At 40.8% G+C, this 17,671-nt stretch overlaps 2 protein-coding genes across 4 annotated transcripts; both read left to right on the top strand.

Moving 5' to 3' along the window:
• Positions 1-369: 369 nt before the first annotated feature.
• LOC120567983 (mitochondrial fission factor homolog B-like) lies at positions 370-8,638 on the top strand. 3 transcript variants are annotated; one of them, XM_039815131.1, is made up of 8 exons: positions 370-552; positions 1,191-1,409; positions 1,998-2,176; positions 2,709-2,800; positions 2,932-3,102; positions 3,268-3,363; positions 3,446-3,521; positions 8,559-8,638. In XM_039815131.1, the coding sequence occupies exons 2-8, from the start codon at positions 1,196-1,198 to the stop codon at positions 8,580-8,582; spliced, it is 852 nt and encodes a 283-aa protein (XP_039671065.1). In that variant the 5' UTR covers positions 370-552; positions 1,191-1,195; the 3' UTR covers positions 8,583-8,638. The 3 variants fall into 3 exon arrangements, with proteins under 3 accessions (XP_039671065.1, XP_039671063.1, XP_039671064.1); XM_039815129.1 differs by lacking the exon at positions 8,559-8,638 and adding an exon at positions 6,173-6,615 and having other exon boundaries at positions 371-552; XM_039815130.1 differs by lacking the exons at positions 3,268-3,363; positions 8,559-8,638 and adding an exon at positions 6,173-6,615 and having other exon boundaries at positions 371-552.
• zgc:110269 (probable flap endonuclease 1 homolog) lies at positions 8,573-17,515 on the top strand. Its single transcript, XM_039815128.1, has 12 exons — positions 8,573-8,654; positions 8,768-8,892; positions 10,224-10,290; positions 10,889-10,991; positions 11,342-11,396; positions 12,157-12,218; positions 13,860-13,996; positions 14,640-14,700; positions 14,823-14,954; positions 15,053-15,198; positions 16,411-16,555; positions 16,843-17,515. Exons 2-12 carry the CDS (start codon positions 8,811-8,813, stop codon positions 16,897-16,899), a joined length of 1,047 nt encoding a protein of 348 aa, XP_039671062.1. The 5' UTR covers positions 8,573-8,654; positions 8,768-8,810; the 3' UTR covers positions 16,900-17,515.
• Positions 17,516-17,671: the final 156 nt, after the last annotated feature.

Here is a 17,671-nt window from a genome sequence, read left to right as displayed (position 1 = left end):
TGCTCCTCTGAGTACATATTATTTACATTTTATGTTTGTCATGGTATTTTCTGGTTAGCTTTTTTTGTTGTCTATCTATGCACACCGCCAAACACTGATAATTATAAAATGCATTTATAGTACATTAATTGATGCTAATCGAGTAAATATAAATGTGTTACCATTTTCTTAGTTACTCTTTCAGACAAACAAATGTAAACAACAGGTTTGTATAATTTTGTATTAATTAGGCCAATTACATAAACAATGTATGTGAACCAACTAATTTGAGTGTCATAATTGTGTGCGATCGTTTTCCGACCTGGGTGCCTCCTGCTGCTGCAGCTCGGTATTACCATGGATGTATTATTACGCTGTAGCTCATACGCTCCGCCCCAGCGGACACACACGAAGGATATTGCTAGTGGCTACCACAGACTCTGGTGGCTACACACACGCCTGCTTGAAGCGGTGTGTCTTTGGGTTCTTTTTCGTCGTCCGTTCAGGTTGATGCTGTTAACGAACAGAATTTTCACACATGCCATTCTAACACCCTGTGCTAAAACCATAACGGTAAGTAGTCATAAAGCTAAAGGCACGTTAAACAATATATATTACGGGTTAGCCTCCCTGTTATTTGCGGACAGTCAGCGGTTGTAACACACTGCTTAGCTAACGTGCTGTGATAAAAATATAATTAGCTAATGCTAAACATACTAGTATCATTAGCTAGATACATGCTAGACATGGCGTCTCGTGTGGATTTTCATTCAGTGACATTGAAGCCATTTGCCAACACCTCATGTCAATGTTATGCAATTAAATGCAACACAACGTGAAATGTTATTTCTAATATACTATTTATTAGGTTTGGCGGATACACCCCCACTATTCTCCACCCCGTCGTCGGTCTTATTTGGTTCCTCTACGGGACATGCCCTTTTACACGGGCTGTCAGTTAGCAGTTCACCCTATTTGTCATTTTAAATAAGGTATAATCATACTGCTTTTAACTGTAATTACTTACATTCACATTATGGACATGACAAACAGCCAGGGCTCACATATATGAGCTTGGATGTGATTACTGAACATTCATTACTGAAGTGTAGCTTAATTGTTTACAGTCTAACTTGTACTCCAGTTTTACCTTTTTAATTGTTGATTATCTTAAGTGGTTTTCCATTTCCTCCCATTTGATGTGTCTACAGGCTGGATGAGTGGGCCATTCACTTCCCCATCTGCCCAGGTGGCTGAGATGAACCGCATCCATTATGAGTTGGAGTACACAGAGGACATCAGCCAGCGCATGCGGATCCCCGAGACCCTCAAGGTGGCCTCAGGGAACCAGATGGAGTCTCAGTCACTTCAGCAGCCCCTGGCCATTCACACAACTCTGATGCAGGTGCCAGACAGGATCATCATAGCAGGTGACGACAGACAGTAAAAGGGTGCATGGCAGAAAATACCCAACACATACACAAAACTGTGCATGGGAAGCTGAAATTGAGGTGCACTGAGGTCAACACACTGGCCTGATCTCAGTTCTCTGAAATTGCATCCCTGGTTCCTTCACTTGCTTCCCTTCCTCACGTCTTAGTCCATCCCACTGAAGCATAGGAGAGACGCAAGGAAATTGTAAAAGGAGAGAGAAAACGAGGAAATGTTTTTTTTTTTTTTTTTAGAGGGATGAGACGTCCTTTCCTCTGAAGTGTCACGTTAATTTGTCCGCTGTATGGGCGACGTTAGCAACGTTCAGCTGCATGGTTTCCCGGGAAGGCTGTTTTGGTGTATCCTCGCTCATAGCTCCTTAGAGATCCATGCTCCATCCTCGATTATCGGGGCAGGAATAAGAGCTTTGAAACCGCCTTCACGAAGGAAGGCCAGAACAATTTACGGTTCTAACGAGGAGCTATCAAATAAGAGAACTGAGATTCAGCCAATGTTCAAAATGTTCATGATCCTTGTGACCTCCTACCACCATTTAACTGTCCCTCTCCTCCTCACTTCCTCCACAGGTGATGATGGGGACGCTCAATTTTCTCGTACCCGAGATTTGGACCTGATTCAGTCCGTCCCTCCCATGGACCTCTTGAACATGAAGGCCCCACCGCATATCCTCACTCTTACAGAGCAGCCACTGGACTCCCTTGAAACCGAACAAACTGCCACTTCACAGAGCAATCCCAGCCAGGTGGTAAGGGTCCAATCAAGGTTTTCATACTGTGTCCTTTTTTAATTCTCAACACAATAAATGGAACTTTCTTAATCTACTGAACTTGACGCTGATCCAAATAGTGGTGCAATATAACACTATCCTTTGCATTTTAGAAAGGTAGCAGTCTGGAGTTAAACATACAATGTCATTAAACATGGCACACGTGTTCATGTACATCCACAACAAAACTTTCGCAGTGTCACTCATTAGTTAGACCTTTTGAGTTTGTTGACGAAACTGTTGCAGATGCAGTAACATTTTGGATGCTAATCAGATTAGGTGGAGAAAGGTGTAAGGCCGTGAAGTTAGAGCAAAAAGCTGATGATTGGAAGTTTATCTGGTGAAAAACACAACCTATGAAGTTTGATGTGGAAATTCTCTGAAATCATTAAGATCACGTGTCGTCAATGTAAACTAGCCTGCTTTGCAAAAGAATTTAACACATTTAGATTTCAACTTTTCTCTTTTCATGTGAGCCTTATACAATTTCAAATCCTTGTATCATTCAAAGGCCCACTTTCATACTCGGTCTCGAAGGGAACGCAGCGCGAGTGAGAACATATCTGGCCGCCACAGCAGTCCGATTGTCAGAGGTGATATGAGGTAAGCACACATTTGTTACAACACTGCTTCACTGCTGCTGCATTCTGAACTTGTTATTCTTATTTCGTATTTGGTTTGTTTAAAAAATATCTTATTTCTTTACCGTTTCTCCCCACTTATCTCTCTGCCAGTGTAACCCCTTCCCCTTCTGCCCCCCCAGTCCGGTTGTGTCCCCCCCTCTGTTCCCCTGAGGATGTGAACATAAACTTGTTTACAGCTGCGGGGTTCCTGTCTTATATCCAGTCAACAACACGCCGGGCATACCAGCAGGTTATCGAGGTGCTGGATGACAACCACCGCAGGTGATTTTTCTCTTCTTTGTCCCTGAGTTTCTCAGAAGTCACTCTATTCACAGCATTTCTCAGAGCAAACAGCCGGTCCTGGCGGTGAATTCCTAAGAAAATTCATGAAATTAGGACAATTTATAGAAATGGAATACACTATTGTCACAGCATTGTAACCTTTAGGAAAGCTCCTCGGGTGAAGAGCTGTAATGGAGGAGGATGTTATGGAGTTTCTGGAGCAGCAAAACAGGACAAAAAGTTCCTGATGAATTGCAAAAGGTAGTAAAGTGATGCACATGAAAATTGTGCTGGGATGTCACTGGGGTCATCGTTCTGAATTGAGATATATTTATCTCCACAGGACACACCTGGACCTGGCTCTGGATATAAACCCTGATGAGTCTGGCTTAGTGGATGCCTCCTCACTACGACGACAGGTAATATGATTCACATGCCTAAATGACACTGTCACTGAGAAGTGATTCATATGCGTCTGCATTGCTCTGGTGTGCATATTGTGCCTGTTGTATTTTCAGGATTACAATTTACAACTGACACAGGGTACAGTGAAGGCATGCTGACACAACAAGCTTATGTTTCCCATATCAGGCTGCTTACAAAGGATGCTGGCAGAGCAGCATGCAGCCAGTAAAAACATTTTCAGATACTCGGATGTAAACAAACAAAAACAAATGCATTACAAATACAAGTAGTAATCACATCATAGACTAAGAAAGTACTTAAAGGTCCCATGGCATGAAAATGTCACGTTATGAGGTTAATATGTGTTCCCCCAGCCTGCCTATGGTCCCCCAGTGGCTAGAAATGGCGATAGGTGTAAACCGAGCCCTGGGTATCCTGCTCTGCCTTTTGAGAAAACGAAAGCTCAGATGGGCCGATCTGGAAGGTTGGACAATTACCTCCCCTTTCTCTGCTTTGCCCGCTCAGAGAATTTGGCCCATCCATGAGAGAGAAACATCATGGCTTGCAAACAAGCAAAGTGGCAGTTGGTCAATGCCACACCCCCAACCTCCACCTTGCCCCCCCTCCCACTAAGGACCACTAAGGTCTATATAAAAACATCCAAAGAGCACCATGTCATTGGACCTTTTAAAGGAACACGCCGACTTATTGGGACTTTAGCTTATTCACTGTATCCTCCTGAGTTAGATAAATCCATGCATACCCTTTTCATCTCTGGCTCCATCTAGCCTACTGATCCCAATAAGTGACAAAATAACGCCAACGTTTTCCTATTTACATGTGTGATTCGTACAGTATAGTCCATCGTATATAACCGTATACATACTGAGAACTAATTCTCAGAAGGCGAAGCACTGCTACTTCTGCTACTTGGGCGGAGTGATTTGCTCGCAGCACCTGAGAAGCCCCGTGGTGAGGAGCAGAGAGTTCTCCTGGAGTTTGCTCAGAGTTGGAGTAATAATCACTCCGCCCAAGTAGCAGTGCTTCGCCTTCTGAGAATATAGTTCCCAGTATGTATACGGTTAGAAGATGGCTGTGTCATGTGACCTTGTTATTTGTACACGCTGTGACTATACAAATCACAACATGTAAATAGAAACATGTTGGCGTTATTTCTTTGTTGGAAGTAGTAGCTAGAAGCCGGTTACCTCCAGGATCTGTGCTAAGCTAGGCTAGCGGTGGGTGCGTCAGACAGAGTTATGACACGCATGGAGATGAGAAGGGTATGTATGGACTTATCTAACTCTGGGGGACACGGTGAATAAGACACAGTCCCAATAAGTCGGCGTGTTCCTTTTTAAAGTAAGCCGTTTTCACATATGACTATAGCCTGATTTATGGTTCTGCGTTGAATCTAAGCTGTGGGTACGTACATAGGTATGCGTAGATATGGACCTTACGCCATACCCTACGTTGTAGACTGACGCGTGCCTCCCCAGAAATGTAACCTCACATCGCGGCGACGCAGACCGCAGCAACTGTGATTGATCCGCTTGGCTGTGGCTTGATAGTGTCTCATTTCCTCCTACTCATTTCCGGGTTCTCCTTACTCCGTGAACAACATGAACTTGAGCAGAGGGCTCTTTCTTGCTACAGCTTTCCGACCATGGTCAGAAAGCACAGGGGAGACGCTTTGTTTTTCGGTCTCCGTCGCTGGAGTCGGTACTTGCAGCGGAGCTAATTCCACCACTCTCTCATTCGCTCTAACACACACACACACACACAGACAGACAGACAGACAGACAGACAGACAAGTATAATCCTCATAACCACGTAGGCTCTGCGTAGAGCCTGGGTACTACTATAAATCAGCTTAAAGTCCGAGGAATTAGGTGGCGGCATTTTCCGGAGTTTCCCTTTCACGCATGTAGCAAACAACAGGAGATTGTCCGCGTCAGATGCGTTCTCACTTACTGGAAATACTCAGTTTAATTTAGATGTGGGGTGACGCTGGGTGGAGCGTGCAGCATGCAGGACATGACATCCCAGAGTTGTTTGATAATTGGGTCATAAACAACCAAATCTCTTGCCGTTCCTTGAATTAGTCTGAGGATTTCGGTATCGGCACTTACTGTCTCGGTGTCTCTCCAGTTAGACTTTTTCGTTGCCTTCTTCATGTAAATCGCCCTCGAATGTCTGTTTTCTTCCGAATTTGCGTGAGCGGCATGAAACGTCATTATTGCGCCTGCTTGTTTGCTGTGAATTTTCGCGCTTTCGGCTTATCGGCATTACTTATATTGGCAGGGTAAATGCATTTTGACGTCCGATCCAACTGATTCGGACATTTGGGTTCTCACACACTGCTCTGATGGGTAGAGTCTAGTTAATTTTAGCTATGCAGTGCATGTGTGAAAGGGGCTGTATAGTATTTTTTATTTTTTTTTGTTGATATGTTACTATTTCAAATTGTATAATCCCACGAAAAAATCTAAAAGAATGACTCCGCCAGGTTCTTTGTGTCTGTCTGTTGATTTTGATACGGTCACTTAAGTTCTGCTGTTGGCGTTGTGTTGCATGACATGAAATCTTACCCAGGCACAGCTCAAGTAGGGTTACCTTACCTCTTTTGAAGTGTAGAAAAAAACCTGTTTTTGTGGTCATTCAGATTGTGAAGTTGAACCGGCGTCTGCAGCTGCTGGAGGAAGAAAACAAAGAACGCTCCAAGCGAGAGGTGATCCTGTATTCGGCTACGGTGGCATTCTGGCTTATTAACACCTGGATCTGGTTCCGTCGCTAAGATTGGACATGAATGAGTCTCTCAAAACACTGGAAGCCGAAGCAATTCCTTGTTAAAGCTGCAACCATTTAAATACAGTATGAGTCTTTACTACATCTAAAGGCAACCACAGGAAACTACAACAACCTTGGCAAATGTCCTCCACCACAATCCTTAAGGCCTTTTTATGGTTGTGCGTCGAATCGACAGCGTACCCTCGCAGACCCCTCTGCGTCTACGCCGGACACCACGCCGTAGCCTGACGTGCACCTCTCGAAAGATTTAACTACACGTCGCCGTGACTTGGCAGCGTTGCATTTCCCCCGACTCATCTCCTGGTTCTCATTTTCCATAAACAACATGAAATCAAAGAGAGGTTTAACTTTTCCTGCTACGGATTCCCCAGCTTGGTCAGAAAGCACAGGGGAGACACTTTGTTTCTCTCACTATGACTCTAGAGTCGGTTCTCGCTCCAAAGCTAATCGCCGTCACTCTCTCACTTCTTCCTCGCTTTATCACCCACTCCCCCCAAACACACCCATGCCGGCTCGACGCACACACCAGCGCACAAGTATAAACATCAGGCCACTTACGTAGGCTACGGCGAAAGCTCTGCGTGGAGCCTGCGCAGAACCATAAAAAGGCCTTTAGTGTTTGTATAGTAAATCCTATGTTGTGATTTCACTGACAAATTTTAAACTTGGCGCTGTCAAGTTAAGACCTGAGGGCCTGTGTCCATATAAGGGTTTTCTTTGGCAGAAAAGTGCCCCCACAAATGCCCTTTTGTGTCTTTTGACGACACCAGCGCTTTTCTGAAAAGTTCAGAGATTGTCAACTAGAAGCCCTCAGAGTGGCCGCACACAAAACGGCGTAGCGCTCTGCCAAAAGACGCTGGGTGCAGCGCTTCTTCTCAAGGTGGTCGCATGCAGCCACATAGGCTTTCTTTTCATTGGGAACAATTGACAAAAGACACTGGCGCCCAGAAGCAAACGCTATGTGGACACAGGCCCTCAGGTCTTGGAGGTAAAGCTAAAGTTAGCATATCTCACATTCAAAGATTCATCCATGTATTTAAAACCTGCCTAAACCGGCAAATGACGAAGCACAATGACACTACAGCTGGATGGTTGCGAAAATGTTAGTACCCGCTTCGTTGCGATGAGCTGAGGCTTGCTATGTGGCGTCAACAACAAACGCTAGTTATCTTATTTGGCTAAAACTAGCTATAACTGAAAATATATAATTTCAACTCTCAATCAGTGTTGACGTTTGAGTCTAAAGCTTTCTCCACCTCTCAAATACGGCACTGATGTTCACTTCTGTTACAGACAATATAGAATATGTGGACCAGTTTAAAGTAGCAAAGGAGTGCCTGGCATAAATCTACAAGAACGGCAAAGCCTCTCTGATATATTATGGTCATTTTGTGCAATTATCACGGATTGTCATGTTTTTAAAGCTTGATAAATCCTTTGCAAAGCAACAACAGATGTTACAGTGATGCTTACCATCATTCGTCTTTGTGAAAGTTAACATTTGAAAATGAGGCAGATTGATTGAAGGATTAGAGGGGAAACAATGATTTACTTAAGCAACAAATGTTTTGGGAACCAAGCCAAGTTTGACATCGAGGTTCATCCATTTTGTAAAAAAAGTGTCAAAGTAAGATGACTAAATCTAGAGATGCCATAACATTTATCCTCCATGTCGTTTTGAGTTCTGCATCACCCAAAACATTTGTATACAGTACTTGAATAGCCTTTTGTTGTAAATGTTGTATTTTGTCCTTTAATGTAAAGTGTCAACAACAATACTAAGGGTAGGGTACTAAGGGTCTGATCTGTGCTCTATCTACAGTTTGAGCTTGGGTTCCAGAGAGTTTGACCACTCGTGTTTTCCACTAAGTTACCTACAAAATTTGCATGCTCTATGGTTTTATTCATCATACAGTGTGATATGAATATTGGAGCTACCGTCTGTATGATCATGTGTAATAGATGGCTCTGTATATAAAATATTGCTGTCATTATTTTTCCATAATGAAATGAGTATGTATCACATGGAGGTTTATTTATCACGTGCATTGCAGAGGCACCAACAAAATGTTGCAGTTAACCATTTTTCTTTCTTTCTGTTAAGCACTGTTACTATTACTTGGCTAAAGCTGGAGTTTTAAGTGTAGTATTTTACTTTCTTTGTAATAATATATGAAAACACGATTCATTGTCTGTGAATATCTTTGCTGTAATAAATGATGGATGTTAATTTCCTCCAGAGCCCTGTCTATGTGCAATGCTGACCCCTGCTGCTCCGTCCGCGGTCACACCAGGAAGACGGTCCAGGGATTTAAACTTGACATCGTTGTAGAGAGGTACAGTTTGAAGTTGAACAAAAGTCCACCCGTACTCCCAAATATCTTTCACAAACGGCAATTAATTTTGATTACCCAATTGAACAGTTTTTTTTGTCGTCTTCTACGGGAAGTATTCCTTAAGAACCGAAGCAGTGGTGCTACTACTGGCTACTAATGGGCATCACCAAACTGGCGGATTTGATCCGCCTAGATGCTCCCGGTGCTATTTCTCACAAGGATATCAGTGACTACACGGGTAATACTCCTGATCTTGCATTCATCTTTTGTTTGACTTTGCACGGTTGATCTTTCTCATATCAAACGACGATTGCTAATGGCTAATGTTAGCATACTAACGTTACCTGGTTCTAGTTAGCTTAGCTTTGTTAACGTTACTTAAATCACTCACACAAAACGTCAAGTAACACTAACGCAACTTCACTGAAACCGTTAAGTTGCAGTGTTAAAATGCTGCTTAAATGCATTTAAAGCACGCTGATAAAAAGCCGTTCTGCACAACAAGTACTTTTACTACTACTTTTCCTGACAATTCATAACGTTATCTACCATAAATGTATCATAAAATCGTATATGTACTTAAACTTCTGACCAGATCCTGATGGGATTTCGATTCGAATAGTAGCAGATTTGTCAGCTGAACATTCATTCTGTATGAACTCTACTCCAACATGGTAAAAACAAAATTGCGTTACATGCAAAAACATTAGGACTGTAATGCTCTTTACACCAAATTCCTCCCCTACTTGTTATTTCACTTTATGATAATAACATCAGACAAGTTTTGCCTTTTAGGTGGCAGGAGTGAAAATTAGTCACCCTTGACATTATTTGTGTTGTGGTTTCAGAATGATAGACAGTTGAAGAACAATTGGAGACAAAAGAGGATGTAAGCTCTACCCTTGGTAGCTATCATGTTTTCCCAAATTAAGTACAGTACATAATATTAGGCATTCTATTATCAAATGGCTTTAAAAATGGTGCATATAGCTGCTGTAAATGGGGGTAAATAGGTTTTGGCTGTGTCCCTAGTAATGTTTACAAGGTCTGGCTCTACCCTTGTTAATAACCTGTAAAAAGTATTTAATGACATTGTATGTTAACCGGTCTAACGAACTAAATTTCACAAAGCCCAAGGCATGACCAGTGAAGCACTGAGGCTGAGGTCACTGAGGCTCATATAATGATTTAACTTAGCTCTATGCATTCAAATCTGCATTGCTGCCAGCATACTGATACTGCTGTCAGAAACGGTTTGGAAAGCTATTGTACAAGGTCTTTTTAAATGCTTTGTAATTTGCAGTGACTATCATAAACTGCTGCCGTGGAAATAGAGCACAGCAACATTGTTTGTATAGTTATATAATGGACTGATGTTTACATATGGATATTTCTCTCTGAAAATATAGTGGGATAAATGTGTTACAAAGAAGTAAGTACTTGAATACATCTATCCGTAATATATTTGAGCCTTTGGGAAAAGTGGATGTGATTGAAACGCCAATTATGACCACATGGAAGTTGTATTACATGTTGCTGATGATGCTGGTGCTGTGTTACACCCCACAGGAAAAGTAATCGCACTGGATACCTCCATTGTTATGAACCAGTTCCGTGCAGCGACGCCTTCCCTGAGGTGAGCTCCTTAATGACCGATTTGACTCGTTCTGTCCTGCTGAAGTGTAGCAAAAGTGGATTTTTCTTTTTTCACATGTTCTTCTCTTTCTCCGACTAGCGAATTTTATATATATATATATATATATATATATATATATATATATATATATATATATATATATATATATATATATTCCCCATTTCCATCCCATCCAGAAAATTAGAAACACCTGTAAGATCCAAGGCAGTCCAATAAATTAGCCCTGCAATAACATTCTTAAAATACCCTGGTTTTGAGTATATTGGCGTAAAATACTCAATACTCAGACTTAATTAGTACTTTTTCTGGCTGCACTCTGTGGTGACTGACTGCATAATATTGGACAGTGTTTGTAATAGCTTTATCGTGTCATTTGCATATGAGCAAAAATATTAGAAAAAGCCTATGAAATAATGCAATCCAACACAACGCCACCACAAACCACAGCCATAAGGTTGAATCAAGACCTCTCTGACACAGTCTCAGCAACACTTAAAAAAAATATATTTATACGTTTTTCTTCTATTTTTTTAGCCAGTGTATTTGTGTGAAATATCCTAAAATTTCTTCCCTGTAGTCCCCTGACAGGTCTCTTCTTCCGCACGCTCACCTTCCTGGAACATGACATAAAGCCAGTCTTTGTGTTTGACGGGAAGCCTCCTGGGGAAAAGACAGCTGTCGTAAGTGACACCTTTGAGTCTGTATCTTTTGACTCAACTTGATACTAAACCTATCTTCATGGTGTGTTCAAGACAGTCACAGGTCAGAGAGAGACTAATCTGAATTCTTCCCTCATGTGCTCGTAATGGCAGTAGAACTGCTCTTCTTAGATTTCTTTCTTCTTTTTTTTTTTTTATTCGGCGGGTTTCACTGAAAGGAAGCCACTCTTTTGCAGGAAAATATCAAAAACAAGGAAGTGGAAGTGAATTCAATAGGCCAGTGTGATATGATAGAGACAGCTACCACCTGCAGTGTGATACAGGTGACCAGTCCCACCCATGCTGATCAAAGTTCCTGTTTTTTCCTGCAGCTTGAGAAGAGAGCTGAGACAGCTGGTATGAGGTCCCCCAATCTCACAGGCACAGGTACATCTACACAGATTCATAACCACAAGCACAAGTTTTGACATTTTTACTTATTAGCCTGGAATCGCCAGGATAATTGCCGCCGGATGTTCCGCTGACTGTGTGTTGCCGTTCTCAAACTCTGTTCTCTGCGGGAAACAAAAAACAAACTTCGAGCTAGCAAGCTACACGCTGGTGGCAAGTTTTGAAGAAAATTTGGATCGTGAAACAAGGCAAGAAATGAATGATTTTAAAGATTTACAAAGAATATGTTTAAGCCTTTACTCTCTAACTGTGATGTTTTGGGACCGATTGGCGGCGACTTGCTATGGACAAAATACACACAGCGATACACTGGTAAAAGTAAGTGAGGTTTAACGACATATCCAGCTAATTTAAATAGCTCACGTTATTGTATTGTGTGAACAGTTAACTTCATTTAATATTGTTAGCAGCGTTTTCTTTTGCGGGGTGCAAATGTTCCACAAGTTCCTTCGTGAGACTATTTTACAAAACCACCTTTTCTGCGTCCGGAGCTTAGTGCCGCCCAAGACGATTGATTGGTTTAAAGAAATGCAAACAACCCAGAGTGTTATTTTCTCCTATCCCAGAATGTATGTGTGGTGTAGCCAGACCTTACTCCACAGCTCTGTGGAGATTGGTCTGGCAATGCGAGACTACTTACTTATAGAATCCATTACATTCTGGAGAAGTATATACTGGGGATATTATTTAAATTTTAAGTCTCAAGGTAACCATGACTCTTTTGTGCTCCATTCAGCATCATCCCAGACCAAAGATTGTCTCCAACTCCTGAAGCTTCTGGGTGTACCTATCATCCAGGTGTGACCTGCTAAACGTAGATTTTTTATTTTTTTTTGTTCATATTTTCTCGCTGTCTCTTTACATCCTTCATTGAATTCATGCATTTTTATTTGCATCTCCCTGTATCTTTAGCTATGTTTCCATCGACCCGTTTTTATCCAAATTAAGTGATGAAAAATGCCTGTGGTTGTGTAATTTCATTGCATCGGCCTACAAGGGCAAAATGGTTGAATCTGGTGAAATACTGTAAAAATGTCAAATATGACTAGTTTTCTTCCAAATGAAATGCTGACATTACAGAATGCATGGTTTTATACTGTAAAGGCAGTGAGATCAAAACATGTGGTTATAATGGAAGTCAATGGGGCCATTTTTGCCTCGAAGGTGTCCAGAGGGAGTATCTGGAATTACATAAAAAATACTAATGCAATCAAATAAGTTTTGTTGCTTATCTTTGACATATCCAAGCCTCTAATCCCCACCAAAGCCCCATTCCCCTATGATTTATTTTATGGAAAATAATTAATGTTTTGTTGGGTTTTTCATAAATAATTGTTACTTCAAAGATTTAAAACTGGCATTTAAAGGGTTAAAATCCAGAAAATGATTAAATGTTTGGTAGTTTTGAGCAATTTAGAAGTTGTTTAAGTGATTTATGAAAAAAAAGCAGAAAAAAATATTGATATATGATGATTTAATAACAGTTTTTGGACATGTACATTTTGCCTCGAAGGTGTGGCAGAAGGGAGTATCTGGAACTATGTAAAAAATACTAATGCAATCAAATTAATTTTGTTGCTTATCTTTGACATATCCAAGCCTCTAATCCCCACCAAAGCCAAATCTAGATATTATTCATTATATGGGAAAAAAATATTTTTTTGTGTTTTTTGTAATAAAAAATGAAATACTTCAAATACATAAACTGGCATTTAAAGGGTTAAAATCCTGAAAATGATTGAATGTTTGGTAGTTTTGATTAGGTTACAAGTTGTTTAAGTGATTTATGAAAAAAAAGCAGAAAAAAATATTGATAAATGATGATTTAATAACAGTTTTTGTGTGCGTGGACATTTTTGCCTCGAAGGTGTCGAGAGTACGTTTTTTTAAGGAGGGCATGAGGGTTAAACCACGTTAAGCTTTTTCACGTTAAGCGTTTTAGAATGTCCCTTACGACCAGCCGTGGGACGTCCTGCGGAGTAAATGGAAGGCGCTCAAACAGCAATACACTGCTCAAAAAAAAGAGTTGTCTCGCAGCGGTGCCGGAGGGAAAATATAAGGCAAGTTCCACCTTTTAGATGAGCTGGATCAGATCCTCGGCCAAAGGCCCATCGGAGCTTATAGCTTGGCTTCTAATATTAACAACAACTACTTCTGTCTAGCAAAACTTTGTTCGCAAAAGTTCGCTTGAATCTTGTGCGATTCAGTGCAAAAATGAATGGAAACACCTTAAAATGTCTCAAATTAATTCGATATACCAATTTAATCGCAAAACAGCATGTGACGTCATTACGCACAGGTTTATATTTACTTTAAAGCCGTTGGATGGAAACACACTTTCACCAGCTTTATTCGCACGAGTTTTTTTACCGAACTTCAGATAATTCGATTGACAAGTGGATGGAAACTTAGCTTCTGTCTCACTGTCTTGTGCTCCAGGCCCCAGGGGATGCTGAGGCGATGTGTGCCTGGCTGGTGAGAGAGGGGACTGTGGACGCTGTGGCATCAGAAGACATGGACACACTACCGTTTGGAGCCAATATTCTCATTCGCCAGCTGAACGCTAAGAAGGACAGGCAAGAACTATGCAATTCATGTGTTGCTTTACTGGAGTTTTCTTATATACTTTAATCCATTTCTTAGTATAATTCACATTTATGCTGGCAATTTCCCAAAGTATCTCATGGATATTTACATTGTTAAATGCATTGTATGCATGCTTTGTATGCTCAGGTATTTTTGTTAAAGTTACTCGCATTTTCTGAAGTTTTCTGGGGCTGGTGCAGATACTCTTCAGACCCTCTGTTGCTGAGGCTTTACAGAAAAGCAATTGATTCATTATAGCTTTTGACATAAGGTGGTTTTAAGTAGCTCATCTGTAGTGATATTAATGCATTGGCCTCACCTGAGGCTGGGAATCCTGTAGTCAGACATCATCCTGTCATCGTGTTTTCTTCTGTTATGGATAGTTAGTAACATATTTTTTCATGTTGCGTTGGGGCTTCAAATGTATGTATGTGTTTGTTTGGTACTGTGAATTTCTGTCTAATAAGCCACTGGCTGGCACAGATCTGACAGGACTTGTATCCTCATGATGTATCGATGCATCAACGAGGGATTTCCTCATGTCGCTTTATTTCCAATCTATCACTTTACCTGAAGGGACTGAGATTTCTAAACTGATCTAATTTTGATCTATGCTCTTCTTCTTCTTCACAGTGATATCATTGAATATTCTTTACCCAAGCTGTTAGAGAAACTCCAAATTAGTCACGAGGAGGTGAGACTTAAAACTTTATCTTGTCATGTCTTTGAAAGTACAGAATATCATAATTTGTAATGGAAATACTACAAATAAGTTCTCAAACGTTCCTTTTTTTGTGTGCAATTTTCTTCCACCAGTTTGTTGACCTTTGTATTTTGTTGGGCTGTGACTACTGTGACAAGATAGCCGGTTTGGGTCCTAGGAGAGCTCTGACACTGATCCAGAAGCACCGTACCATTGAGAATGTGGTTTTGCATATCAACAGACAGGTACTAAATGGACAACTGGTCATCTTTGTTTTTCCTTCTGTATGTTGCTTTACAAAAAAAGTGTAAGATCTGATAAGACACTATTTGCTGCCCTTCAGACCCATCCTGTGCCACATTTCTGGAAGTTTGAAGAAGCACGGAAGATATTCTTGGGTGCACCACAAACCATGGCTCCTGAACTCACCTGGACTGAGCCAGATGAAGAAGCCTTGGTTCGGCTCCTCTGTCACGTCAAACACGTGAGGTACGTACTTTTTGCTTAAGCCTAGCTTTCATTTCACACGCTTCTCTTTCTCTTTCTCTTTCAAAGACTGTATACGTGTCCAGTGGTGGAAGAAATATTCAGTACCTTTACTTAAGTAAAAGTACTAATGCCACACTGTAAAAAATACACAAGTAAAAGTCCTGCATTGAAAATATTACTTAAGTAAAAGTGTGTAAGTATCATCATGAAACTGTACTTAAAGTGCTTATATAATGTTTTTTGGCTTTTTCCCTTTCCTTTATTGTGTTATATATCTTTTTGGGCATGTTATAGGTTTACAAAGTGAAAAAGCCCAAAGTCCACCCCAAAGGGACTTAGCATCTCCAACAGAAAACATGTTCACCAACTGCTCCAAACAGCTCTATTGTAGTCCAGCCTTTACTTCAGAGACACATGTTATAATGCCGCCTAGCTGCTAGCGTGGCACGCCCTCATACTCTGCTTCTGACTGGCTAGTAGTCCTTACCTAGCTACTGCACATGTGCGACTCCCAACAAAGATGGAACAGAAGTGCGATGCCTCACTCTGTAGCTAAAACAGAGAGCTCAACACACAGGGTGAAAAGAGGAGCTGCAGCAATGTGCAGTACAACAAAAATATAGTGTTTTTTTTAAATTTTTTATTAAACCACATAAACCTTTTCTGGTACAACCTCTAAATACAATTATGAACCTGAAAATAAGCATAATATGAGCACTTTAAAGTATTAAAAGCAGAAGTACTCAATGCAGAAACATTTTAAAGCTTTAGTGTGTAACTTTTAGATATTAAATGACCGTCCGTTACATTCAAGCCATTGCCAAATGAGTTGCTACAAAGCTCATTGAGACTATCAGCTCCACACAACTCTCTCTGTATTTCTCACTATGACTATGTTCAGAAGATTGTGTCGTCCTGTGACTTTCCCGCGCAGAAACTGAAGTGAAGATAATGACCTCTTCTGAAGAGTCATCATGTTTTTTTAATCCTCCGTGTCCTCCTTGGCTACTAGCAACTGCGTAGAGCCAATTAAGATGAATGTAGTGGAGTAGAAAGCACAATATTTCTCTCTGAAATGTAGCGGAGTAGAAGTAGAAAGTGGCATGAAAAGACTCAAGTAAAGTAGAGTACCTCAAATTTGTACTTAAGTACAGTACTTGAGTAAATGTACTTAGTAACATTCCACCACTGCACGTGTCGATATGTTTCTAGACAGGACAGGGTCCGTCAACGAATGGAGAAGTTCCGTCAGACGCGGGAAACTAAGCGGGAGGAGAGGGAAAAGGAGAGGGCAGCAGGACGTAGCAAGCAGACTCGCATGGAGGACTTCTTTAGAGTTACCAGAAAGAGGGAGCAGGTGAGCAACAATCAGCTACAAAAATATACTTTTTATTTTGGGCCTTTTTAAAGACTATTAAATTGATTCAGATTTTGATTAATTGGAGGAAAGCTATAATTATTTAGTTAACAAAAATCTATTTAAAACTACCTTTTGAAATGTCTGGATCAATTATGATTTCAACTTCAGTTCAGCTTTCTATTTTCAGTTATGACCTGAAAAAAAAATCACTATTCATTTTTAGTACTTCCAAATGTGTGTGTGTGTCGTTGATTAGTCTGAACAGTTCTCTTTTCTTCCTCCAGACTGTGGAAGCTGCAGACTCTTCAAGCAGCAAAAGAAAGAGACCAAAGTCAAAATAAGGCTGCCACCATCTCCCGCTTGCTGCCTCCACCATCAAAGTTGGAAGTTTTCAACGCCTTTCCAAATATCTCAAACAATCATGAAAAAAACAGGCATCTTGCAAGACATTGACTTCAAGTCTTTGTTTCTGCATGGGAGAACTACCCCCCCACTGACTATACAATAATCTGATCTTGCCTTAACAGCAGTGTTTGCAACAATGCAGTTCTACCAGGAAAAGCAGAGCAGGCGATGGACGGCTATGAAAGAGAACAGTGGATCACTGTCAGGGAGGCCTTCTCTCCAGCCAGAACTGGAGACAGGGGATGTCTCATCAGTAGATATTCAATGAGCACCTGTTGTGTAAAGGGTGCCAAGGCATAGACCAAGGACTTGAATTTTAAAACATGCACCACAAAGTAGTATCATGTCAAAAAGAGATGGTGAGATGTTTAAATGAAGACATTTTTTTTTTATTATTATTTTTGAAATACTTGTAAATACAGTATACACTGTATGCTTTATATCAGGGATCTTCAACAGGGGGTCCTCAGAGTCAATGCAAGGGGGCCTCCAAATTATTGTTAATTTTATTTTATTTTTTTCAATGAATCCAACATATTATTAGCAAATATTAATTCCCACATGATAGGCTTACTGGCCTATGTAAGGTAGTCACTAAGGTAGCCATCCACAGATAGTTAATCCTGAGGATTTACTGTGCCACATGTATGTTTTAAAATGAAAACATTCATAAGGCTCAATTTTAATTTTAAACGCTTAGTATTCCAT

Source organism: Perca fluviatilis, chromosome 11 (genome assembly GCF_010015445.1).
Source record: "Perca fluviatilis chromosome 11, GENO_Pfluv_1.0, whole genome shotgun sequence".
NCBI classification, from domain to species: domain Eukaryota; kingdom Metazoa; phylum Chordata; class Actinopteri; order Perciformes; family Percidae; genus Perca; species Perca fluviatilis.
This window is presented reverse-complemented; position numbering and strand designations above follow the sequence as displayed.

Excerpts from the sequence above, each read along its gene's own strand:
- LOC120567983 (XM_039815129.1), top strand. The coding sequence starts at position 1,196 with ATGAGTGGGCCATTCACTTCCCCATCTGCCCAGGTGGCTGAGATGAAC. Across the intron at positions 1,410-1,997 it reads AGACAGGATCATCATAGCAG|GTGATGATGGGGACGCTCAA; the intron begins GTGACGACAGAC and ends CTTCCTCCACAG. Across the intron at positions 3,103-3,267 it reads CTGGATGACAACCACCGCAG|GAAAGCTCCTCGGGTGAAGA; the intron begins GTGATTTTTCTC and ends TGTAACCTTTAG.
- zgc:110269 (XM_039815128.1), top strand. The coding sequence starts at position 8,811 with ATGGGCATCACCAAACTGGCGGATTTGATCCGCCTAGATGCTCCCGGT. Across the intron at positions 12,219-13,859 it reads TGGGTGTACCTATCATCCAG|GCCCCAGGGGATGCTGAGGC; the intron begins GTGTGACCTGCT and ends CTTGTGCTCCAG. Across the intron at positions 16,556-16,842 it reads TTACCAGAAAGAGGGAGCAG|ACTGTGGAAGCTGCAGACTC; the intron begins GTGAGCAACAAT and ends TTCTTCCTCCAG.